Source organism: Microcaecilia unicolor, chromosome 1 (genome assembly GCF_901765095.1).
Source record: "Microcaecilia unicolor chromosome 1, aMicUni1.1, whole genome shotgun sequence".
Taxonomy (NCBI): Eukaryota; Metazoa; Chordata; class Amphibia; order Gymnophiona; family Siphonopidae; genus Microcaecilia; species Microcaecilia unicolor.
The window spans coordinates 2,902,798-2,923,211 of record NC_044031.1 but is presented as its reverse complement, the minus strand read 5'-3'; the positions used below and the strand labels follow the sequence as shown (position 1 = coordinate 2,923,211).

The following is a 20,414-nucleotide window of genomic DNA, read 5'->3' as shown; positions in this document are numbered from 1 at the left end:
CGTGGAACCTTGCATGACATAGCTATAATTCGGGTTCCTCTTTCCCACATGCATCACTTTGCACTTGCTCACATACGAGAGGAGTTCCATCCCCTTTATCAATTTGGTCGCTCTTCTTTGAACCTTTTCTAATGCCGCTGTATCTTTTTTGAGTTACAGCAACCAGAACTGAATGCAATACTCAAGGTGCAGATGCACCATGGAGTGATACAAAGGCATTATAGTGTTTTCGGTCTTATTCAACATCACTTTCCTAATAATTCATAGCATCCTATTTGCTTTTTTGGCCACCGCTGCCACACACTCAGCAGATTTCAACGTATTATCTACAACAACACCCAGATCTTTTTCTTGAGCGCTGACCTCCAAGGTGGACCCTAGCATCAGGTAACTATGATTCGGATTATTCTTTCCAATGTCTTTCCAATGCATATTCTTGCATTTGTCCATATTAAATTTCATCTGCCATTTTGACACCTAGTATTTCAATTTCCTAAGATCTATCTGCAATATTTCACTGTCCACACGTGTTTTAACAACCTTGAATAGTTTTCTATCATCTGCAAATTTGATAACCTCACTCATAGTTCCGATTAACATACCACTGATAAATATGTTAAATAGTACCGGTCCCAGTACAGATCCCTGCAGCACTCCACTGTTCACCCTCCTTCATTGAGAGAAATGACCATTTAACCCTACCCTCTGTTTTCTGTCCAATAACCAGTTCCTAATCCACACCAGAACCTTGCCTCCTATCCCATAACTCTTTAATTTTCTCAGGAGTCTCTCATGAGGAACTTTATCAAAAGTTTTCTGAAAATCTAGATACACTACATCAACCAGTTCAGCTTTATCCACATGTTTATTCACGCCTACAAAGAAATGAAGCAAATTGGTGAGGCAAGACTTCCCTCGGCTGAACCCATGCTGACTCTGTCTCATTAAACCATGTTTCTCTACTTGTTCTGTAATTTTATTCTTTATAATAGCTTCCACTATTTTGCCCGGCACCGACATTAGGCTTACTGATCTATAATTTCTCGGATCACCCCTAGAACCCTTTTAAAAAATCAGTGTCACATTTGCCACCCTCCAATCTTCAGGTACTACACTGCTGCACAGGTATTTTACAAAAGGCTCCAGATTCAGCAGAGGCTTTTGTAAAATACCAATTGAATACAGCATATCCCAAGCAGGACATAGTAACATAGTAGATGACGGCAGAAAAAGACCTGCACGGTCCATCCAGTCTGCCCAAGATAAATTCATATGTGCTACTTTTTTATTTGTACTGTCCTCTTCAGGGCACAGACCGTATAAGTCTGCCCAGCACTATCCCTGCCTCCCACCACCAGCTCTGGCACAGACCGTATAAGTCTGCCCAGCACTATCCCCGCCGCCCAACCACCAGCCCCGGCACAGACCGTATAAGTCTGCCCAGCACTATCCCCGCCTCCCAACTACCAGTCCCGCCTCCACCACCAGCTCTGGCACAGACCGTATAAGTCTGCCCAGCACTATCCCTGCCTCCCACCACCAGCTCTGGCACAGACCGTATAAGTCTGCCCAGCACTATCCCCGCCGCCCAACCACCAGCCCCGGCACAGACCGTATAAGTCTGCCCTGCACTAGTCCCGCCTCCCAACCACCAGCCCCGGCACAGACCGTATAAGTCTGCCCAGCACTAGCCCCGCCTCCCAACCACCAGCTCTGCCATCCATTCCAGGCTAAGCTCCTGAGGATCCCTTCCTTCTGCACAGGATTCCTTTATGTTTATCCCACGCATGTTTGAATTCCGTTACTGTTTTCATCTCCACCACCTTCCGCGGTAGGGCATTCCAAGCATCCACCACCCTCTCCGTGAAAAAATACTTCCTGACATTTTTCTTCAGTCTGCCCCCCTTCAATCTCATTTCATGCCCTCTTGTTCTACCGCCTTCCCATCTCCGGAAAAGGTTTGTTTGCGGATTAATACCTTTCAAATATTTGAGCGTCTGTATCATATCACCCCTGTTTCTCCTTTCCTCCAGGGTATACATGTTCAGGTCAGCAAGTCTCTCCTCATACGTCTTGTAACACAAATCCCATACCATCCTCATAGCTTTTCTTTGCACCGCTTCAATTCTTTTTACATCCTTAGCAAGATACGGCCTCCAAAATTGAACACAATACTCCAGGTGGGGCCTCACCAATGACTTGTACAGGGGCATCAACACCTCTTTTCTTCTGCTGGTCACACCTCTCTCTATACAGCCTAGTAACCTTCTAGCTACGGCCACCGCCTTGTCACACTGTTTCGTCGCCTTCAGATCCTCAGATACTATCACCCCAAGATCCCTCTCCCCATCCGTACCTAGCAGACTCTCACCTCCTAACACATACGCCTCTCTTGGATTTCTACTCCCTAAGTGCATCACTTTGCATTTCTTCGCATTGAATTTAATTGCCAAACCTTAGACCATTCTTCTAGCTTTTTCAGATCCTTTTTCATGTTTTCCACTACCTCCGGGGTGTCCACTGTGTTACAAATCTTAGTACCATCCGCAAATAGGCAAACTTTACCTTCTAACCCTTCGGCAATGTCACTCACAAATATATTGAACAGAATCGGCCCCAGCACCGATCCCTGAGGCACTCCACTACTCACCTTTCCCTCCTCCGAGCGAACTCCATTTACCACCACCCTCTGGCGCCTGTCCGTCAACCAGTTCCTAATCCAGTTCACCACTTTGGGACATGTCAATTCCATTTTCAATTTTCTATGTAAAATGGGTCTATGATGGAGTGTATAGGAAACTGCTGATCCTTCTTAAGCGTATTCCCTCACAGGGCATATTAAAAGGCCTAGCTCTAGAGTGCTCAGCAGGGAAGGTATGATTCCCCAAACAGAGATGAAAAGCCAGAGCAGAGACAAGCCAGAGAGGCTGGAAGCAGGAAGGAGTAGTCCTCCAGAGTACACTTCTATGGCATATGTTTAAAGAACCAGAAGTCTCCTTGCAACCCTGTGCAATTCATGAATTCTGTGACCTGGCAGGGTCCAAGCCTTTTCTCTTTTGTTTAATAGTAAACTCCAAGCTGACACTCCTGTGCACAGTGATGGTGGGAATTGAACTGTACGATGATTTATGCTTAATCCACAAATTTCAGGCCTGCGAAGAGTATAGGCTTCTGTGTATATTTTTAAATCATTTTCCTCATTTTATCATAGATTGCTTTTCGAAAGTTGAACGCTAACAGAATAGATTTCCTTAGTGGTCTCTCCCTCCCGGTAATTCAGTCAAATTTGATCAAGTTACAATAGCTATTATGAAGTGATACCAAATCCTGTGTTCTACTTGGTCTGAAATAACACCCATTCTCTTTGGTTCCTGATTTCATCTAGGAAACTTATCTCCCTAGCATGTCCCCATCTGACATTTACCAAATAAATATTGAGGTAAGTGAAATCACTCAGTATTATTGTGTTGATAAATCGCTTAGCTTCCTCTAACTGTTCATTTTGGCAAAGTAGATGGTTGCAGATGCCACCTCCCCTATCAGTGAGACCAGGGACAGGAATCAGGTCAAGGTGGTGTGTGGGAGGGGGAATATAAAGACTACTGATTGGGAACCTGATACTAGGTTCAAGTGTACAATTTTATGAATTCTTTTTTTTCTTTTTAATTTATAAAAGTTAACAAATTGAGGGGTCCTTTTACAGAGGCACGCTGAAAAACAGCTTGTGGTTCTGTAGGCACAGGTTTTGGGTCTGCGCAGATCCATTTTTCAGCACGCCTGCAAAAAAATTCCTCTTTTTTTGCCGAAAATGGACATGTGGCAAAATCAAAATCAAAATCAAAATTAACGTGCGTTCATTTTGGGTCTGAGACCTCACCGCCAGCCATAGACCTAGCGGTAAAGAATTTGGGCGGTAATGACCTGCACGTGTCCCACTAGGTTTAGTAATGTCACAGTTAACAGATGTTCGGGAAAGAAGGAACAATCTAGTTCCTCGGGAAGATGACAGGGCTTCCAAGAAATGTTAGCCACTTCATAATCATACAACCAATTATCTGTAACCAATTTATTACCATATAACCTATCAAATGTAACCAACCAATTATCATATAGCCAATTACCTGTAACCACGATATTATCATATGCTACTGAAATAACCTGTATAAAAGTGATTGTACCAGGAAACTAGAGCCGGAGTGTCAGATACAGCCAATACTTCTGTATAGGGAAAGGGAAATGGGACTTGATATACTGCTTTTCTGAGGTTTTTACAACTACATTCAAAGCGGTTTACATATATTCAGGTACTTATATTGTACCAGGGGCAATGGAGGGTTAAGTGACTTGCCCAGAGTCACAAGGAGCTGCAGTGGGAATCGAACTCAGTTCCCCAGGATCAAAGTCCACTGCACTAACCACTAGGCTATTCCTCCACTCATTCCACCAATAAGAGCCAACCTCATCAGTGATGTCACAATGGCTTGATTGCCCAATACAGTTCCCCAGGATCAAAGTCCACTGCACTAACCACTAGGCTACTCCTCCACTCATTCCACCAATAAGAGCCAACCTCATCAGTGATGTCACAATGGCTTGATTGCCCGATACAGTTCCCCAGGATCAAAGTCCACTGCACTAACCACTAGGCTACTCCTCCATTCATTCCACCAATAAGAGCCAACCTTATCAGTGATGTCACAATGGCTTGATTGCCCGATACAGTTCCCCAGGATCAAAGTCCACTGCACTAACCACTAGGCTATTCCTCCACTAGCAGTTTTGTACTCTCATGAGAAATTACTATTTGTTATCTATGCTTGGTAAGTAATAAACAATTGCATTTCTCATACCTATGTAGCCTTGGTTTATTTATTCCACCTATTATAGGGTGGCTGGTCCATACAACTTTAGTAAGGGATAAATAAACCTAAAAAAATTCAAGTGTTACTAAGGAAATCATAACCTCTTATAAAGAAACATTCCAAAACGAAATATAACACTCAAGTCCACAATATTAGGATCCAAGACTTAATGAGAGGAAGACAGAAGAAAAATTAATTAAAGGCAATAATATACCTGAGGTACATGAGTTAGATATTAATTATATAAAGAGCTCTAATCAATCTCCTGAAACTCTCTTAGTTACCAAAAAAGCTGACAAGAACACATATTTTACAGCGTTATATCTAATAATACATTTACATGGATATCTTAGAAAAAAGGTTCCACCAATTTGCAGAACCCCAGGTTTCAATAAAAGAAACTGCTTACGTCCACGTTTATTTATTTATTTGTTACATTTGTACTCCACATTTTCCCACCTATTTGCAGGCTCAATGTGGCTTACATAGTACCGTAAAGGCGTTCGCCACTCGGTTAAATAACAAATACAAGGTTGAATTGTGGTCGAATGAAGTAGGTGTGTGTCAGGCACCGTGAAGGTCGAAGGGAATGAAGATTGTGTATCTCTTGATACTTCAGGAAATAATTAAATCTTAAAGCCTAGAAACAGTTTCCCTCTATTTTTGAAAAAACACTCTCAATACAATTTTATGAATTCTGATGAAAACGAATTATTTCTCATTTGTGACTGAAGGGCATAACTCCACATGGACACTTCTGCTTTTCATTTTTTGAAGAGGGAATAAGCCACGCTATCACACAAGATATTCAAGTTGCTTTATTGCTCAATTCTGTTAATAATATCCAAGAAACAAGTGATAATTTGGTGGACTGTTCAGGGTCTTCTTCTGGAAGTATTGTTATTTACTTGTATTTTCCTTTTTAAGATGGACAGTTATGTCTTTGGGAGAAGGGCGGCAGGTGCTTACCGGGCTGAATACCCTTTTCCGGTTTGGGGAAATTTGGGAAATGGGGGAGGGGGATTTGAATCTGTAAAAGGTTGACCTGTTGACGTTGTATATTCAATGTTTTCAATTTTTGAGTTTTTCTCAATAAAATTATAAACTTAAAAAAAAAGTATTACAAACTTTTTTAAAAACGTAAAAAAGAAAAGGACTATGCAATTATCAACTTCCATGTGTACAAATGATGTCAAATTCTGTATCTTAGGGGGAAAAAAAGCTTCAATAAATGTAAAGTTTCAAGGAATTGGAAGGTCCTTACTTCAAGCACCATTAGGATGAGATTCTACAATTCCTACAGGCACTCTATCAAACATTTCTTTACCTTACCAAGAGAGAAAGGGGGAAAAACAGTGCAGAGTCACAGAAAGATGCAGAGACAATAATAGAAAACACAGATTCAGCAACAGTGAGCGAGCGCCAGCAGAGAGACACACGCAGGCTCAGCAGCGCTGTTGCCACAGTGGGTTAACTCACAACCAACTGTCTACCCATCTTTGGACTATGAACACTCTTTCATGTTTGGCAACACTGCCGAACAGCAGACACAGAGAGACCAGCAGCCAGCTACAGAAGTGCCAACCTAGCAGTAGAGAGCAATCGCTGATGTAGAGAGACGGCAGCCAGAGAAAGAGTGGAGGCCTCACCCTGTGGGCTGTTCTCTGTGGCGGAGGCCTCAGGGCTGGTCTGTGGCTCCTGCAGCTGGGGGAAGCAGGGAAGGTTGAAAGCAGCAATGGCACTGGTCCTGGCTTCATGGGCAGGCACTGTCTGGAGTCGCCATCTCTCCTGTCCTCCCTGCAGTAACCTGCCAAGACAAACCCAAACTCATGAACGAAGAGAGAAAAAAATGACAGAGGTCTCAAGGCTGATCAAACAGATGACTATTGAATGGTGCCAATTCTGTCCACGTTCTTCATCCTTTTCCGCAGATGAAGACAATATAGATGAGGGAAGCACATATCTGCAAGCATGCACCAGAAGCCATCTCATATAGGCGTTTGTTGTTTCATGCTGTGACAGGAAGATGAATGACAATAAGTCACTAGAATCCAAAGGTTACAGCAAGAAGAGCCCTGAATCTTCAGAACGGATGAACAAAATGGTCCTTATCTGCGGACATCAACAATACGATGATATTGCCACTGCCCCAGCACCACTCTCCAAACCTGCTATCACTGTACAACTGTGGTACAAGCCCCCTTCTCCGAAAGGACTCCAATCAGTCTTTTGTATAATTTCATACTCTTGATTTCATAATGTCTGTAAGTACGAGCTCTCAAAAAGGTTCTAATTAATCTCCAAAAGGAGAAATGAAATCAACAGCTCAAACTTGTCCATATTAAGTCTCTTCAGCAAATAACACAATCTTTCAATTTCTAAAGGTCCAAACAGAAGCAGCCAAGCACTTTCCTTCATGTACAACTCGGATGGCTTGGTTTAGGGTCTCAGTCCATTGTTCTAAACCTTCAGCAGCATTTCCAGCAGCAGGTGGAACTTCACTGGACCCACTGCCTTTTCCCCAGCTCTGAACACCTCTCTGACTGGTATTTATAAAAGACAGCACCTCCATATACAGGGATGCCTGTGCCCATATTTGGGATTCCTGCGATTCGCCGGATGGTTTGATTACGTCCAAGTTAGACTAGCTCGTACCAGCTCCTAGGGCTCTGGGCTAAGCCTCCTACTTCTGACTTCTCAAACTCAATCCCAATTCAGCCAAAAATGTCATTTCTTCATTTAAAGGTAGTGCCCTTACCCATCACAGTTCACTCACTCTCATTCAGACATAATCGTCAAGATCCAAGCTCTAGTCTCCCATCCTGCAGTTCTTTGCTCCTCTTCTCTCATATCATGCAGACTCAGCCTCTAACCTTGCCAGTCTCCTAACACCGTATGACCTACAGCGGGTTGCTCATCCTCACTCATACAACTTTAACCTTGCAAAACTCCCCTCTGTCCTCCCACCGTGCTACTACCGAGGGACTTAACACTTGCCCTCACTCACAGACTTGGCAGATCATGGTTCTCTCTCCCCATCCTCTAACAATGTGTGACTCATCCTTGGATGCTCTTTGGAACAAGAAAACAGTTTTCACAGAAGCATCCATCTACTCACCATTCCGTGGCCTCCTGGACACTGAGGAAGCCTGCCTGGATAGCAGCCTGCACCTGCTTTTCATTAAAGCCCATTTCGTACAGAGTGAGGAGGACATCTCCAATTGTCTACAAAATAATCCAGAGGGACAGAGGTTCATACTTGCAGCACAAATGAAGGACAATTCCAAAAGCTCCATTCCTGAATATTAGGTGTATCTCCTCTCTTTATTATGCATTTAAACCCTGCAAAATGCTTATGCACCCCTCTTCCACTCTTGGCTCTTATAGGGTTGAACCTCCATCCCTCTCACAGACACTGCACTTCCAACCCTCTATCCCAATCTCAAAAGGACAGGGGCTGGGTACTTGGTACAGAGAATGGAGTGGTTTTATTTATTGCATTTGTATCCCACATTTTCCCACCTCTTTGCAGGCTCAATGTGGCTTACAATACAACATGAATGGTGGAAATATATTAGAAAATAGACCTTTAGTGTTACAGAAGGATCTTGGGTAACATGATAATGACAAAACATGATAGTAGTATAACAAGCAGATATTGTAAGACAGTTCTGAATATATGTGGAGGAGTTGTGTATATTCACATTTGTTGATCTTTGTGGTATGCCTTATTAAAGAGATGGGTCTTCAGTAGTTAGCGGAAGTTAGTTAGTTCATAAATCGTTTTTAAGTTGCGCGGCAATGCGTTCCATAACTGTGTGCTCAAGTAGGTAAAGTTTGACATGTGCATTAGTTTGTATTTTAGACCTTTGCAGTTGGGGAAGTGCAGATTAAGGAATGTGCGGGATGATCTTTTAGCATTCCTGGGTGGTAAGTCTATCAGGTCTGACATGTAGGCTGGTGCATCTCCGTGAATGACTTTGTGAACTAGGGAGCATATTTTGAACGTGATGCGTTCTTTAAGTGGGAGCCAGTGTAGTTTTTCTCATAGGGGTTTCAAACAGCACTTTCATATTTTGTTTTACCGAATATGAGTCTAGCTGCAGTGTTCTGGGCTGTCTGAAGTTTCTTGATTATTTGCTCTTTACAGCCGGCGTAGAGTGCATTGCAGTAATCTAGATGACTGAGCACCATTAATTGTACCAGGTTACGGAAAACAGTCCTTGGGAAGAAAGGTCTTACTCTTTTTAATTTCCACATTGAGTGGAACATCTACTTGGTTGTGTTTTTTGCGTGGCTCTCAAGTGTTAGGTGTCGATCGATGGTAACTCCAAGAATTTTTAGGGTGTCCGAAATTGGAAGGTTCAGATTTGGTGTGTTAATGGTGGTGAATTTGTTTGTGTTATGTTAAGAGGTGAGTATTAGGCATTGGGTTTTTTCTGCATTAAGTTTCAGCCGAAATGCATCTGCCCATGAATGTATGATATGGAGACTTTGGTTGATGTCATTGGAAATTTCCTTTAAATCTTGTTTAAATGGGATGTAGATCGTTACGTCGTCTGTGTATATGTATGGGTTGAAGTTTTGATAATAGTTTGGCCAAGGGTATCATCATTAAATTGAATAGAGTCGGCGAGAAGGGGGGATCCCTGTGGGACTCCGCATTCAGGTAACCAAGCTCTAGTTAGTGTTGGGAGTTGAGATGTCCCAGTTTGGAGTCAGGTTGCTGAAGTCTGGGCAATGTAACCTACTGGTGAGTATTGGTATAGACAATCAGTGGGGAAGGGTAAGGTTAACCGGTAGTTGATACTTGGTATTTGTTGGTTGCTGGTTAGTGTTAAGTGCGGATGGCAGCAGGCTGGTTTGTTGGTGGCTCAAGGTTAGTGCTAGTGAGGGTGATGATTGTTTGGGAACTGCTGACCAAGTTTGTTTGTTGGAGGGTGCTAGTGAAGTTTCTTTCTCTATAATATTGTTTCTTTCTCTATAATATCACCAAAATTCACCCTTTCCTTTCTGAGCACACTACCAGAAGCCTCATCCACACTCTTATCATCTCTTGCTTAGTTAGACTACTGCATCTTGCTTCTCACAGGTCTCCCACTTAGCCATCTCTCTCCTCTTCAATCTGTTCAAAATTCAGCTGCACGACTAATATTCCGCCAGCGTCGTTATGCTCATATTAGCCCTCTCCTCAAGTCACTTTACTGGCTTCCTATCCGTTTCCGCATACAGTTTAAACTCCTCTTACTGACCTATAAGTGCATTCACTCTGCAGCTCCTCAGTACCTCTCCACTCTCATCTCTCCCTACATTCCTCCCTGGGAACTCCATTCACTGGGTAAATCTCTCTTATCTGCACCCTTCTCCTCCACCGCTAACTCCAGACTTCGTTCCTTTTATCTTGCTGCACCATATGCCTGGAATAGACTTCCTGAGCCAGTACGTCAAGCTCCATCTCTGGCCATCTTCAAATCTAAGCTAAAAGCCCACCTTTTTGATGCTGCTTTTAACTCCTAACTCTTATTCATTTGTTCAGAACCCTTATTTTATCATCCTCACTTTAATATTCCCTTATCTCTTGTTTGTCCTGTTTGTCTGGCCTAATTAGATTGTAAGCTGTGTCAAACAGGGACTGTCTCTTCATGTTCAAGTGTACAGCGCTGCGTATGTCTAGTAGCGCTATAGAAATGATAAGTAGTAGTAGTAAGTTGCTCTTAGTGCTTGGCGTTTATGGGAATCTTCATACTAGGCTCAGCAAGTCACCATGGCAGCCAAAAATGTTGCTGTGGTATTCAAAATTTTCATGCCTCCTCCTCCCCACCCCAGTGTTTTTCTTCCTGCAGTAACTTCCATAACCCAAACAGGAACAAAATGGCACCAAGCAGCTCTCGGATGTTTGAGCCATATTGTGTAGGAACACCTGTTATTAAGTCTTATGATCTCATGAGACTGGAGAACACAAAACTCACACTGGAGTTCCTGCAGCATCTGGCTTGTAAATTCACTGAAGTATTGTAGATTTCTCATACTTATTATTTATTTAATACATTTATACGCCACATTTTCCCACTGTTGTAGGCTCAATGTGGCTTACACAAAACTGTAGTAGGGCTACAGTAGAAAAGTACAATAATACAGTAAGATTATAAACAGATTGGTATCAGTTTAACAAAGGATAGTAAAGAAAATATAAGGTATTAGTGTCCATGAATTATTTTAAACCATCAGTAAATCTTATTATGTTGTGCCTGAAGAATAAGACTTTTTAAACAGGGTGGACTTCAATAATTTTCTGAAATGTACTTGCATATTAGAGACACCTATATGGTTACAAATAGACGCTATGAGGGGTATACTGCTCCTGAGGCATTCAGAAAGCATAGGGACTCAGGCAGTTCTATGCAGGAGGGTGTAGGAAGAACAATTTTAACAGAGGCGAATCAGATAAGAACAGAGAGGGAAGAGGGAGGGCAAGAAGACAAGGCACCTCTGTGCTTTTCTGATTCAGAGAGAAGACAGAGGAAGGAACGCAGAGATTAAAAGAAAAAGGGTTAACATACCCAGCGGAGCAGCCTGAACAAAGAAAATACTGATATCATTTCCTCAGGATCAAAACAGGGTTCTAGTCATGCCCTACCTAGAACTACTTCTGGGGACTGAACATTGATCCTTCTGTAGGCAGCAGAGTATTCTCCATCTATATACTTTCTAGGCTACTATTTGAGGTCAAGGACACATCAAAGCAGTTTACAAATGAAGTCAAAGACATAAGATGAGAGAAGCGACGGAAGTGAGACAAGTCACTGCCTCCAGAGCCTTAAACTACTGAACCTGCCAAAAGTGAATCCACCGAATTGCCACTGATCCCCAAGATCATAAGCCTGCTACAAATTGCACCTGTCATAAACTCAGCACCATTGGTTCTGTTCCCTACTCTTGTTAATGCAGGGCAAGTGGTGTATTTGTCTTCCTGCTCCAGGGCTGCAGCACCAGGATTGTGTATGGTTACTTTCGGCTCCTGGGGTGTGTGTGATATTCATTCCTCTATGGGGCAGGATATGCCCTAATCCAGGGCCACAGGACTAGGGTAAGGAAACGAGAACGAGACAGAATAGTGAAAGGAAGGGAAAAGAGAGAGTACAGGTGTGTCTGAGCGCAAAATAGTACACCATCCATGCACTTCCCACACAAGGACGAGGAGGGAGGGAAACAAGGACAGGGTTGTCTACCACACCCCTAGAAACACTGTCTCCTGCCACCTCTGGCATTTGAAATCATTGAAAGAGCCAGGATTGGCCCCTCATCCTCCACTCCCTCCCCAACTCAGCAAAATTCTTCTCAGGGGAAATCCCACTTCTTCTAGACCTCTCAGTGATTTGAGATCATAGTAACATAGTAGATGACGGCAGAAAAAGACCTGCACGGCCCATCCAGTCTGCCCAACAAGATAACTCATATTTGCTACTTTTTGTGTATACCCTACTTTGATTTGAGATGTCCTTCCAGTTTCACAGCTAGATCAGAATGCAACAAATTCAGAAACATTTTATGCCAAAACCATAAGCTTTACATCAGCTCCCAATTAACTGGAGACTGAAATTTAAGATAAGTACATAAGCAATGCCACACTGGGAAAAGACCAAAGGTCCATCGAGCCCAGCATCCTGTCCACGACAGCGGCCAATCCAGGCCAAGGGCACCTGGCAAGCTTCCCAAACGTACAAACATTCTATACATGTTATTCCTGGAATTGTGGATTTTTCCCAATTAGTAGTGGTTTATGGACTTGTCCTTTAGGAAACCATCTAGCCCCTTTTTAAACTCTGCTAAGCTAACCACCTTCACCACGTTCTCCGGCAATGAATTCCAGAGTTTAATTATGCATCGGGTGAAGAAATATTTTCTCCGATTTGTTTTAAATTTACTACACTGTAGTTTCATCGAATGCCCCCTAGTCCTAGTATTTTTGGAAAGCGTGAACAGATGCTTCACATCCACCTGTTCCACTCCACTCAATATTTTATATACCTCTATCATGTCTCCTCTCAGCCATCTCTTCTTCAAGCTGAAAAGCCCTAGCCTCCTTAGTCTTTCTTCATAGGGAAGTCGTCCCATCCCCGCTATCATTTTAGTTACCCTTCGCTGCACCTTTTCCAATTCTACTATATCTTTCTTGAGATGCGGCGACCAGAATTGAACACAGTACTCAAGGTGCGGTCGCACCATGGAGCGATACAACGGCATTATAACATCCTCACACCTGTTTTCCATACCTTTCCTAATGATACCCAACATTCTATTCGCTTTCCGAGCCACAGCAGCACACTGAGCAGAAGGTTTCAGTGTATTATCGACGACGACAACCACATCCCTTTCTTGGTCCGTAACTCCTAACATGGAACCTTGCATGACTTAGCTATAATTCGGGTTCTTTTTCCCCACATGCATCACCTTGCACTTGCTCACACTAAACGTCATCTGCCCTTTAGCCGCCCAGTCTCCCAGTCTCGTAAGGTCCTTCTGTATTTTTTCACAATCCTGTCGTGAGTTAACAACTTTGAATAACTTTGTGTCATCAGCAAATTTAATTACCTCGCTAGTTACTCCCATCTCTAAATCATTTATAAATATATTAAAAAGCAGCGGTCCTAGCACAGACCCCTGAGGAACCCCACTAACTACCCTTCTCCATTGTGAATACTGCCCATTTAACCCCACTCTGTTTCCTATCCTTCAACCAGTTTTTAATCCACAATAGGACATTTCCTCCTATCCCCATTTTAATCGTCAAAGACGCTCTAGGAATGTTCCGCCATGTTATTTCAAGCAGACTCTTAATATGTACCCTCTGACTCACTTACTCCAATCTACTGAGAAGGAAGAATCATAAGAACACAAGAACAAAAGCACCGACACATTGGGAAAAGACCAAGGGTCCATCAAGCCCAGCCTCCTGTCTCCGACAGCGGCCAATCTAAGCTTCAAGAACCCCCAGCAAACCCCCCCCCCCCCCCCAAATTTAATTTTTAATAATGTTCAATGGACTTTTCCCTCAGGAATCTGTCCAAACCCCCTTTAAAGTCCGTAAGGCCAGCTGCTGTCACTACATTTTCCGGCAACGAGTTCCAGAGTCCAACTACACACTCAGTAAAGAAAACTCAGGCGTGTACTTTATCTGAGCTGGGTCCACTGTTGTGCAGTTCCATTTCCTTGTCCGTTCAGCAAGAGGTTTCAGCTCCACGAGTTTCCACAAACAACTTGAGCCTTCTTTTTACCTACAGGCTTACAAGTGTTTTGTTTAATTTATACAACTTTCATTTGCAAAGCAATACTACACTTAAGTTAGTCTAGATTTATACCCCGCGTGTACCATCTGAAAAATCTCACATTTTGGCCTTCAATATCACTCCTTGGTGTGGTAAATCTCACTCCTTTGGACGGTTCACCCTTGGCATCTCTTGTTGTGGTTGTAATTGTGGGAGGTAAAGCTGTACCGAATAGCATATTTACTCTTCATCCAAATACAAATAATGATATTATTCAGCCAATACAAATAAACGCCACTGAGCTTACATAAATAATAAAAGAAGCAACGTGAAATCAGAGATCAAATGTTTATTTCAGTAGGATTTAGCACAGTAGAGCCCTGGATTATTCATATTCAAATGGACCGTACAGGTCTTTCTCTGCTGTCATCTACTATGTTACTATCATGCTTATTTTCAAAGGAGATGGCCGGCCATCTTCCGACACAAATCGGGAGATGGCTGGCCATTTTCTGACACAAATCGGGAGATGGCTGGCCATCTCCTAAACCCAGCCAAATCGGTATAATCGAAAGCTGATTTTGGCCAGCTTCAAAGTCGCAGAGCCGGCCAAAGTTAAGGGGTGTGTGTCGGCAGTGTACCGAAGGCGGGACAGGGGCGTGGTTACGAGATGGCCGGCTTCGGCCGATAATGGAAAAAAGAAGGCCGGCTCTGACGAACACTTGGCCAGCTTCACTTGGTCCATTTATTTTTAGGACCAAGCCTCAAAAAAGTGCCCCAATTGACCAGATGACCACCGGAGAGAATCGGAGATAAACTCCCCTTACTCCCCCAGTGGTCACCAACCCCCTCCCACCCTCAAAAACAATTTTTAAACATTTTTGTGCCAACCTCAAATGTCATACCCAGCTCCCTGACAGCACTATGCAGGTCCCTGGAGCAGTTTTTAGTGGGTGCAGTGCACTTCAGGCAAGCGGACCCAGGCCCATCCCTCTCCTACCTGTTACATTTGTGGTGGTAAATGGGAGCCCTCCAAAACCCACCACAAACCCACTGTACCCACATCTAGGTGCCCCCTTCACCCATAAGAGCTATGGCAGTGGTGCACAGTTGTGGGTAGTGGGTTTTGGGGGGGGGAGTTGAGGGGCTCAGCACACAAGTTAAGGGAGCTATGTACCTGGGAGCTTTTTCTGAAGTCCACTGCAGTGCCCCCTAGGATGCCCGGTTGGTGTCCTGGCATGTGAGGGGGACCAGTGCACTACAAATGCTGGCTCCTCCCACGACCAAATGCATTGGATTTGGCCGGGTTTGAGATGGCCCCCATTAGTTTCCATTATCGCCGGAAACCGATGGCGGCCATCTCTAACGCCAGCCCAAATGTTGAGAATTGGCCAGCCCCGACCGTATTATCGAAACGAAAGATGGCCAGCCATCTTGTTTTGATAATGCGGTCGGGTATGCCGCTTTAAGGGGCCGTTCAATTATGCTCCTCCACGTAAATTAAAAGCACTATTTGGCTAACTACAGATAGAGTATTTGGGGCACTATTCAAGACCAAATCAAATGAGCGGAGGAGTGGCCTAGTGGTTAGGGTGGTGGACTTTGGTCCTGGGGAACTGAGGAACTGAGTTTGATTCCCACTTCAGGCACAGGCAGCTCCTTGTGACTCTGGGCAAGTCACTTAACCCTCCATTGCCCCATGTAAGCCGCATTGAGCCTGCCATGAGTGGGAAAGTGCAGGGTACAAATGCAACAAAATAAAAAATAAATAAAATAAATACAAATATTAGGTACAGCCCTAGTTGGAGGGATTATTAGTGTTGTGTTGGGATGGCTGAGTTGGGGGTATTGTTTTGGTACAATAGATGGCTACTGAGTTGTGTTTGTAATTGTTGGGTTGGGGATTATTGTGTCTGTGTGGCGATGTTTGGGTTGAGTGTAGTGCGTTGGTACCGTAGATGGTTATTGAGGGTTGTACTTGTTGGAGGGTTGTGTTCAGATGGTTGAGTTGGGGGTATTGTTTTGGTACACTGGATGGTTATTGAGCTGTGGTTGTAATTGTTGGGGGAATTATTGTGTTTGTGTTGGGATGGCCGGGTTGGGATTATTGAGTTGGTACTTTAGATGGATATTGAGTTTTGGTTGTAATTGCTGGGTTGGGGATTATTATGCTTGTGTGAAGGTGGTTGGGTTGAGAGTACTGTGTTGCTACATTAGATGATTACTGAATTTGGGGTTGTAACTGTTGGGGGGGGATTCTTGTGCTTGTGTTGTGAATTGTAGGTTGTGTTTGTGTTTGGATATTTGGCTTGAAGGTATTGTTTTGGTACAGTAGATGGATGCTGAATTATTACTGTATTTGTGTTGTCATGGTTGGTTTGGGGTTATTAGCATGTTACTATTTAACATTTCTAAAGCGCTACCAGGGTTGCGCAGCGCTGTACAATTAACAAAGAAGGACAGTCCCTGCTCAAAGGAGCTTACAATCTAAAGGACAAAAAGTGCAGTCAATCAAGATTGAGGCAGTCTAGATTTCCTGGATAGAGGTACAATGGTTAGGTGCCGAAAGCAACATTGAAGAGGTGGGCTTTGAGCAAGGATTTGAAGATGGGTAGGGAGGGGGCCTGACGTATGGGCTCAGGGAGTTTATTCCAAGCATGGGGTGAGGCGAGGCAGAAAGGGCGGAGCATGGAGTTGGCGGTGGTGGAGAAGGGTACTGAGAGGAGGGATTTGTTCTGTGAGCGGAGGTTACGGGTAGGAGCGTAAGGGGAGATGAGGGTAGAGAGGTAGTGAGGGGCTGCAGATTGAGTGCATTTGTAGGTTAGTAGGAGAAATGATGGTTATTGAATTATTACTGTGTTTGTGTTGGGATGGTCGAGGAATTGAGTTGGTACAGTGGATGGTTGTTGAATTGTTAATGTCTGTGTTGGGTTTGGGGTATTGGGTATTATTGATGATGGTTGGGGTATTGGGTTTGGGTGTTATTGATGATGGTTGGGTTGGGGTATTGGGTGTTATTGATGATGGTTGGGGTATTGGGTTTGGGAGTTATTGATGATGGTTGGGGTTTTGGGTGTTATTGATGATGATGATTGGTTGGGGTATTGGGTTTGGGTGTTATTGATGATGGTTGGGGTATTGGGTTTGGGTGTTATTGATGATGGCTGGGTTGGGGTATTGGGTTTGAGTGTTATTGATGATGGTTGGGGTATTGGGTTTGGGTGCTATTGATGATGGTTGGGTTGGGTTGGGGTATTGGGTTTGGGTGTTATTGATGATGGTTGGGGTATTGGGTGTTATTGATGATGGTTGAGTTGGGGTATTGGGTGTTACTGATGATGACTGGTTGGAGTATTGGGTTTGGGTGTTATAGATGATGGTTGGGGTATTGGGTGTTATTGATGATGGTTTGGTTGGGGTATTGGGTTTGGGTGTTATTGATGATGGTTGGGTTGGGGTATTGGTTTGAGTGTTATTGATGATGGTTGGGTTGGGGTATTGGGTGTTATTGATGATGGTTGGGGTTTTGGGTTTGAGTGTTATTGATGATGGTTGGGGTTTTGGGTATTGGGTTTGAGTGTTATTGATGATGGTTGGGTTGGGGTATTGGGTGTTATTGATGATGGTTGGGTTGGGGTATTGGGTTTGAGTGTTATTGATGATGGTTGGGGTATTGGGTGTTATTGATGATGGTTGGGTTGGGGTATTGGGTTTGGGTGTTATTGATGATGGTTGGGGTATTGGGTATTATTGATGATGGTTGGGGTATTGGGTTTGAGTGTTATTGATGATGGTTCGGTTGGGGTATTGGGTGTTATTGATGATGGTTGGGGTATTGGGTTTGGGTGTTATTGATGATGGTTGGGGTATTGGGTTTAGGTGTTATTGATGATGGTTGGGTTGGGGTATTGAGTGTTATTGATGATGGTTGGGGTATTGGGTGTTATTGATGATGGTTGGGGTATTGGGTTTGCGTGTTATTGATGATGGTTGTGGTATTGGGTGTTATTGATGATGGTTGGGTTGGGGTATTGGGTATTATTGATGATGGTTGGGGTATTGGGTTTGAGTGTTATTGATGATGGTTCGGTTGGGGTATTGGGTGTTATTGATGATGGTTGGGTTGGGGTATTGGGTTTGGGTGTTATTGATGATGGTTGGGGTATTGGGTTTAGGTGTTATTGATGATGGTTGGGTTGGGGTATTGGGTGTTATTGATGATGGTTGGGGTATTGGGTATTATTGATGATGGTTGGGTTGGGGTATTGGGTTTGGGTGTTATTGATGATGGTTGGGGTATTGGGTTTGGGTGTTACTGATGATGGTTGGGGTATTGGGTGTTATTGATGATGGTTGGGTTGGGGTATTGGGTTTGGGTGTTATTGATGATGGTTGGGGAATTGGGTGTTATTGATGATGGTTGGGTTGGGGTATTGGGTTTGGGTGTTAATGATGATGGTTGGGGTATTGGGTGTTATTGATGATGGCCGGGTTGGGGTATTGGGTATTATTGATGATGGTTGGGGTATTGGGTTTAGGTGTTATTGATGATGGTTGGGTTGGGGTATTGGGTGTTATTGATGATGGTTGGGGTATTGGGTATTATTGATGATGGTTGGGTTGGGGTATTGGGTTTGGGTGTTATTGATGATGGTTGGGGTATTGGGTATTATTGATGATGGTTGGCTATTGGGTATTATTGATGATGGTTGGGTTGGGGTATTGGGTTTGGGTGTTATTGATGATGGTTGGGGTATTGGGTTTGGGTGTTATTGATGATGGATGGGTTGGGGTATTAGGTGTTATTGATGATGGTTGGGTTGGGGTTTTGGGTGTTATTGATGATGGTTGGGGGTTTGGGTGTTATTGATGATGGTTGGGTTGGGGTATTGGGTTTGAGTGTTATTGATGATGGTTGGGGTATTAGGTGTTATTGATGATGGTTGGGGTATTGGGTATTATTGATGATTGGTTGGGGTATTGGGTTTGAGTGTTATTGATGATGGTTGGGTTGGGGTATTGGGTGTTATTGATGATGGTTGGGGTATTGGGTTTGGGTGTTATTGATGATGTTTGGGTTGGGGTATTGGGTTTGAGTGTTATTGATGATGGTTGGGTTGGGGTATTGGGTGTTATTCATGATGATTGGTTGGGGTATTGCGTTTGGGTGTTATTGATGATGTTTGGGTTGGGGTATTGGGTTTGAGTGTTATTGATGATGGTTGGGTTGGGGTATTGGGTGTTATTGATGATGGTTGGGGTATTGGGTATTATTAATGATTGGTTGGGGTATTGGGTTTGGGTGTTATTGATGATGGTTGGGGTATTGGGTTTGGGTGTTATTGATGATGTTTGGGTTGGGGTATTGGGTTTGAGTGTTATTGATAATGGTTGGGTTGGGGTATTGGGTATTATTGATGATTGGTTGGGGTATTGGGTTTGAGTGTTATTGATGATGTTTGGGTTGGGGTATTGGGTTTGAGTGTTATTGATGATGGTTGGGTTGGGGTATTGGGTGTTATTGATGATGATTGGTTGGGGTATTGGGTTTGAGTGTTATTGATGATGGTTGGGTTGGGGTATTGGGTTTGAGTATTATTGATGATGGTTGGGGTATTAGGTGTTATTGATGATGGTTGGGTTGGGGTATTGGGTATTATTGATGATTGGTTGGGGTATTGGGTTTGAGTGTTATTGATGATGGTTGGGTTGGGGTATTGGGTGTTATTGATGATGGTTGGGGTATTGGGTTTGGGTGTTATTGATGATGTTTGGGTTGGGGTATTGGGTTTGAGTGTTATTGATGATGGTTGGGTTGGGGTATTGGGTGTTATTGATGATGGTTGGGGTATTGGGTTTGGGTGTTATTGATGATGTTTGGGTTGGGGTATTGGGTTTGAGTGTTATTGATGATGGTTGGGTTCGGGTATTGGGTGTTATTGATGATGGTTGGGGTATTGGGTTTGGGTGTTATTGATGATGTTTGGGTTGGGGTATTGGGTTTGAGTGTTATTGATGATGGTTGGGTTGGGGTATTGGGTATTATTGATGATTGGTTGGGGTACTGGGTTTGAGTGTTATTGATGATGGTTGGGGTATTGGGTGTTATTGATGATGGTTGGGGTATTGGGTTTGGGTGTTATTGATGATGTTTGGGTTGGGGTATTGGGTTTGAGTGTTATTGATGATGGTTGGGTTGGGGTGTTGGGTGTTATTGATGATGATTGGTTGGGTATTGGGTTTGGGTGTTATTGATGATGTTTGGGTTGGGGTATTGGGTTTGAGT

At 43.5% G+C, this 20,414-nt stretch overlaps 1 protein-coding gene across 1 annotated transcript in view; it reads right to left on the bottom strand.

Moving 5' to 3' along the window:
* The window catches only part of LOC115461903, a 149,321-nt gene that overhangs the window by 124,334 nt on the left and 4,573 nt on the right, over positions 1–20,414 (bottom strand). The window contains exons 2-3 of the mRNA XM_030191962.1: positions 7,981–8,087; positions 6,512–6,669 (exon numbers count right to left, since the gene is read on the bottom strand). Of these exons, the coding sequence (XP_030047822.1) occupies positions 6,512–6,669; positions 7,981–8,087 (265 nt within the window). The remainder of the gene's footprint in view (positions 1–6,511; positions 6,670–7,980; positions 8,088–20,414) is intronic.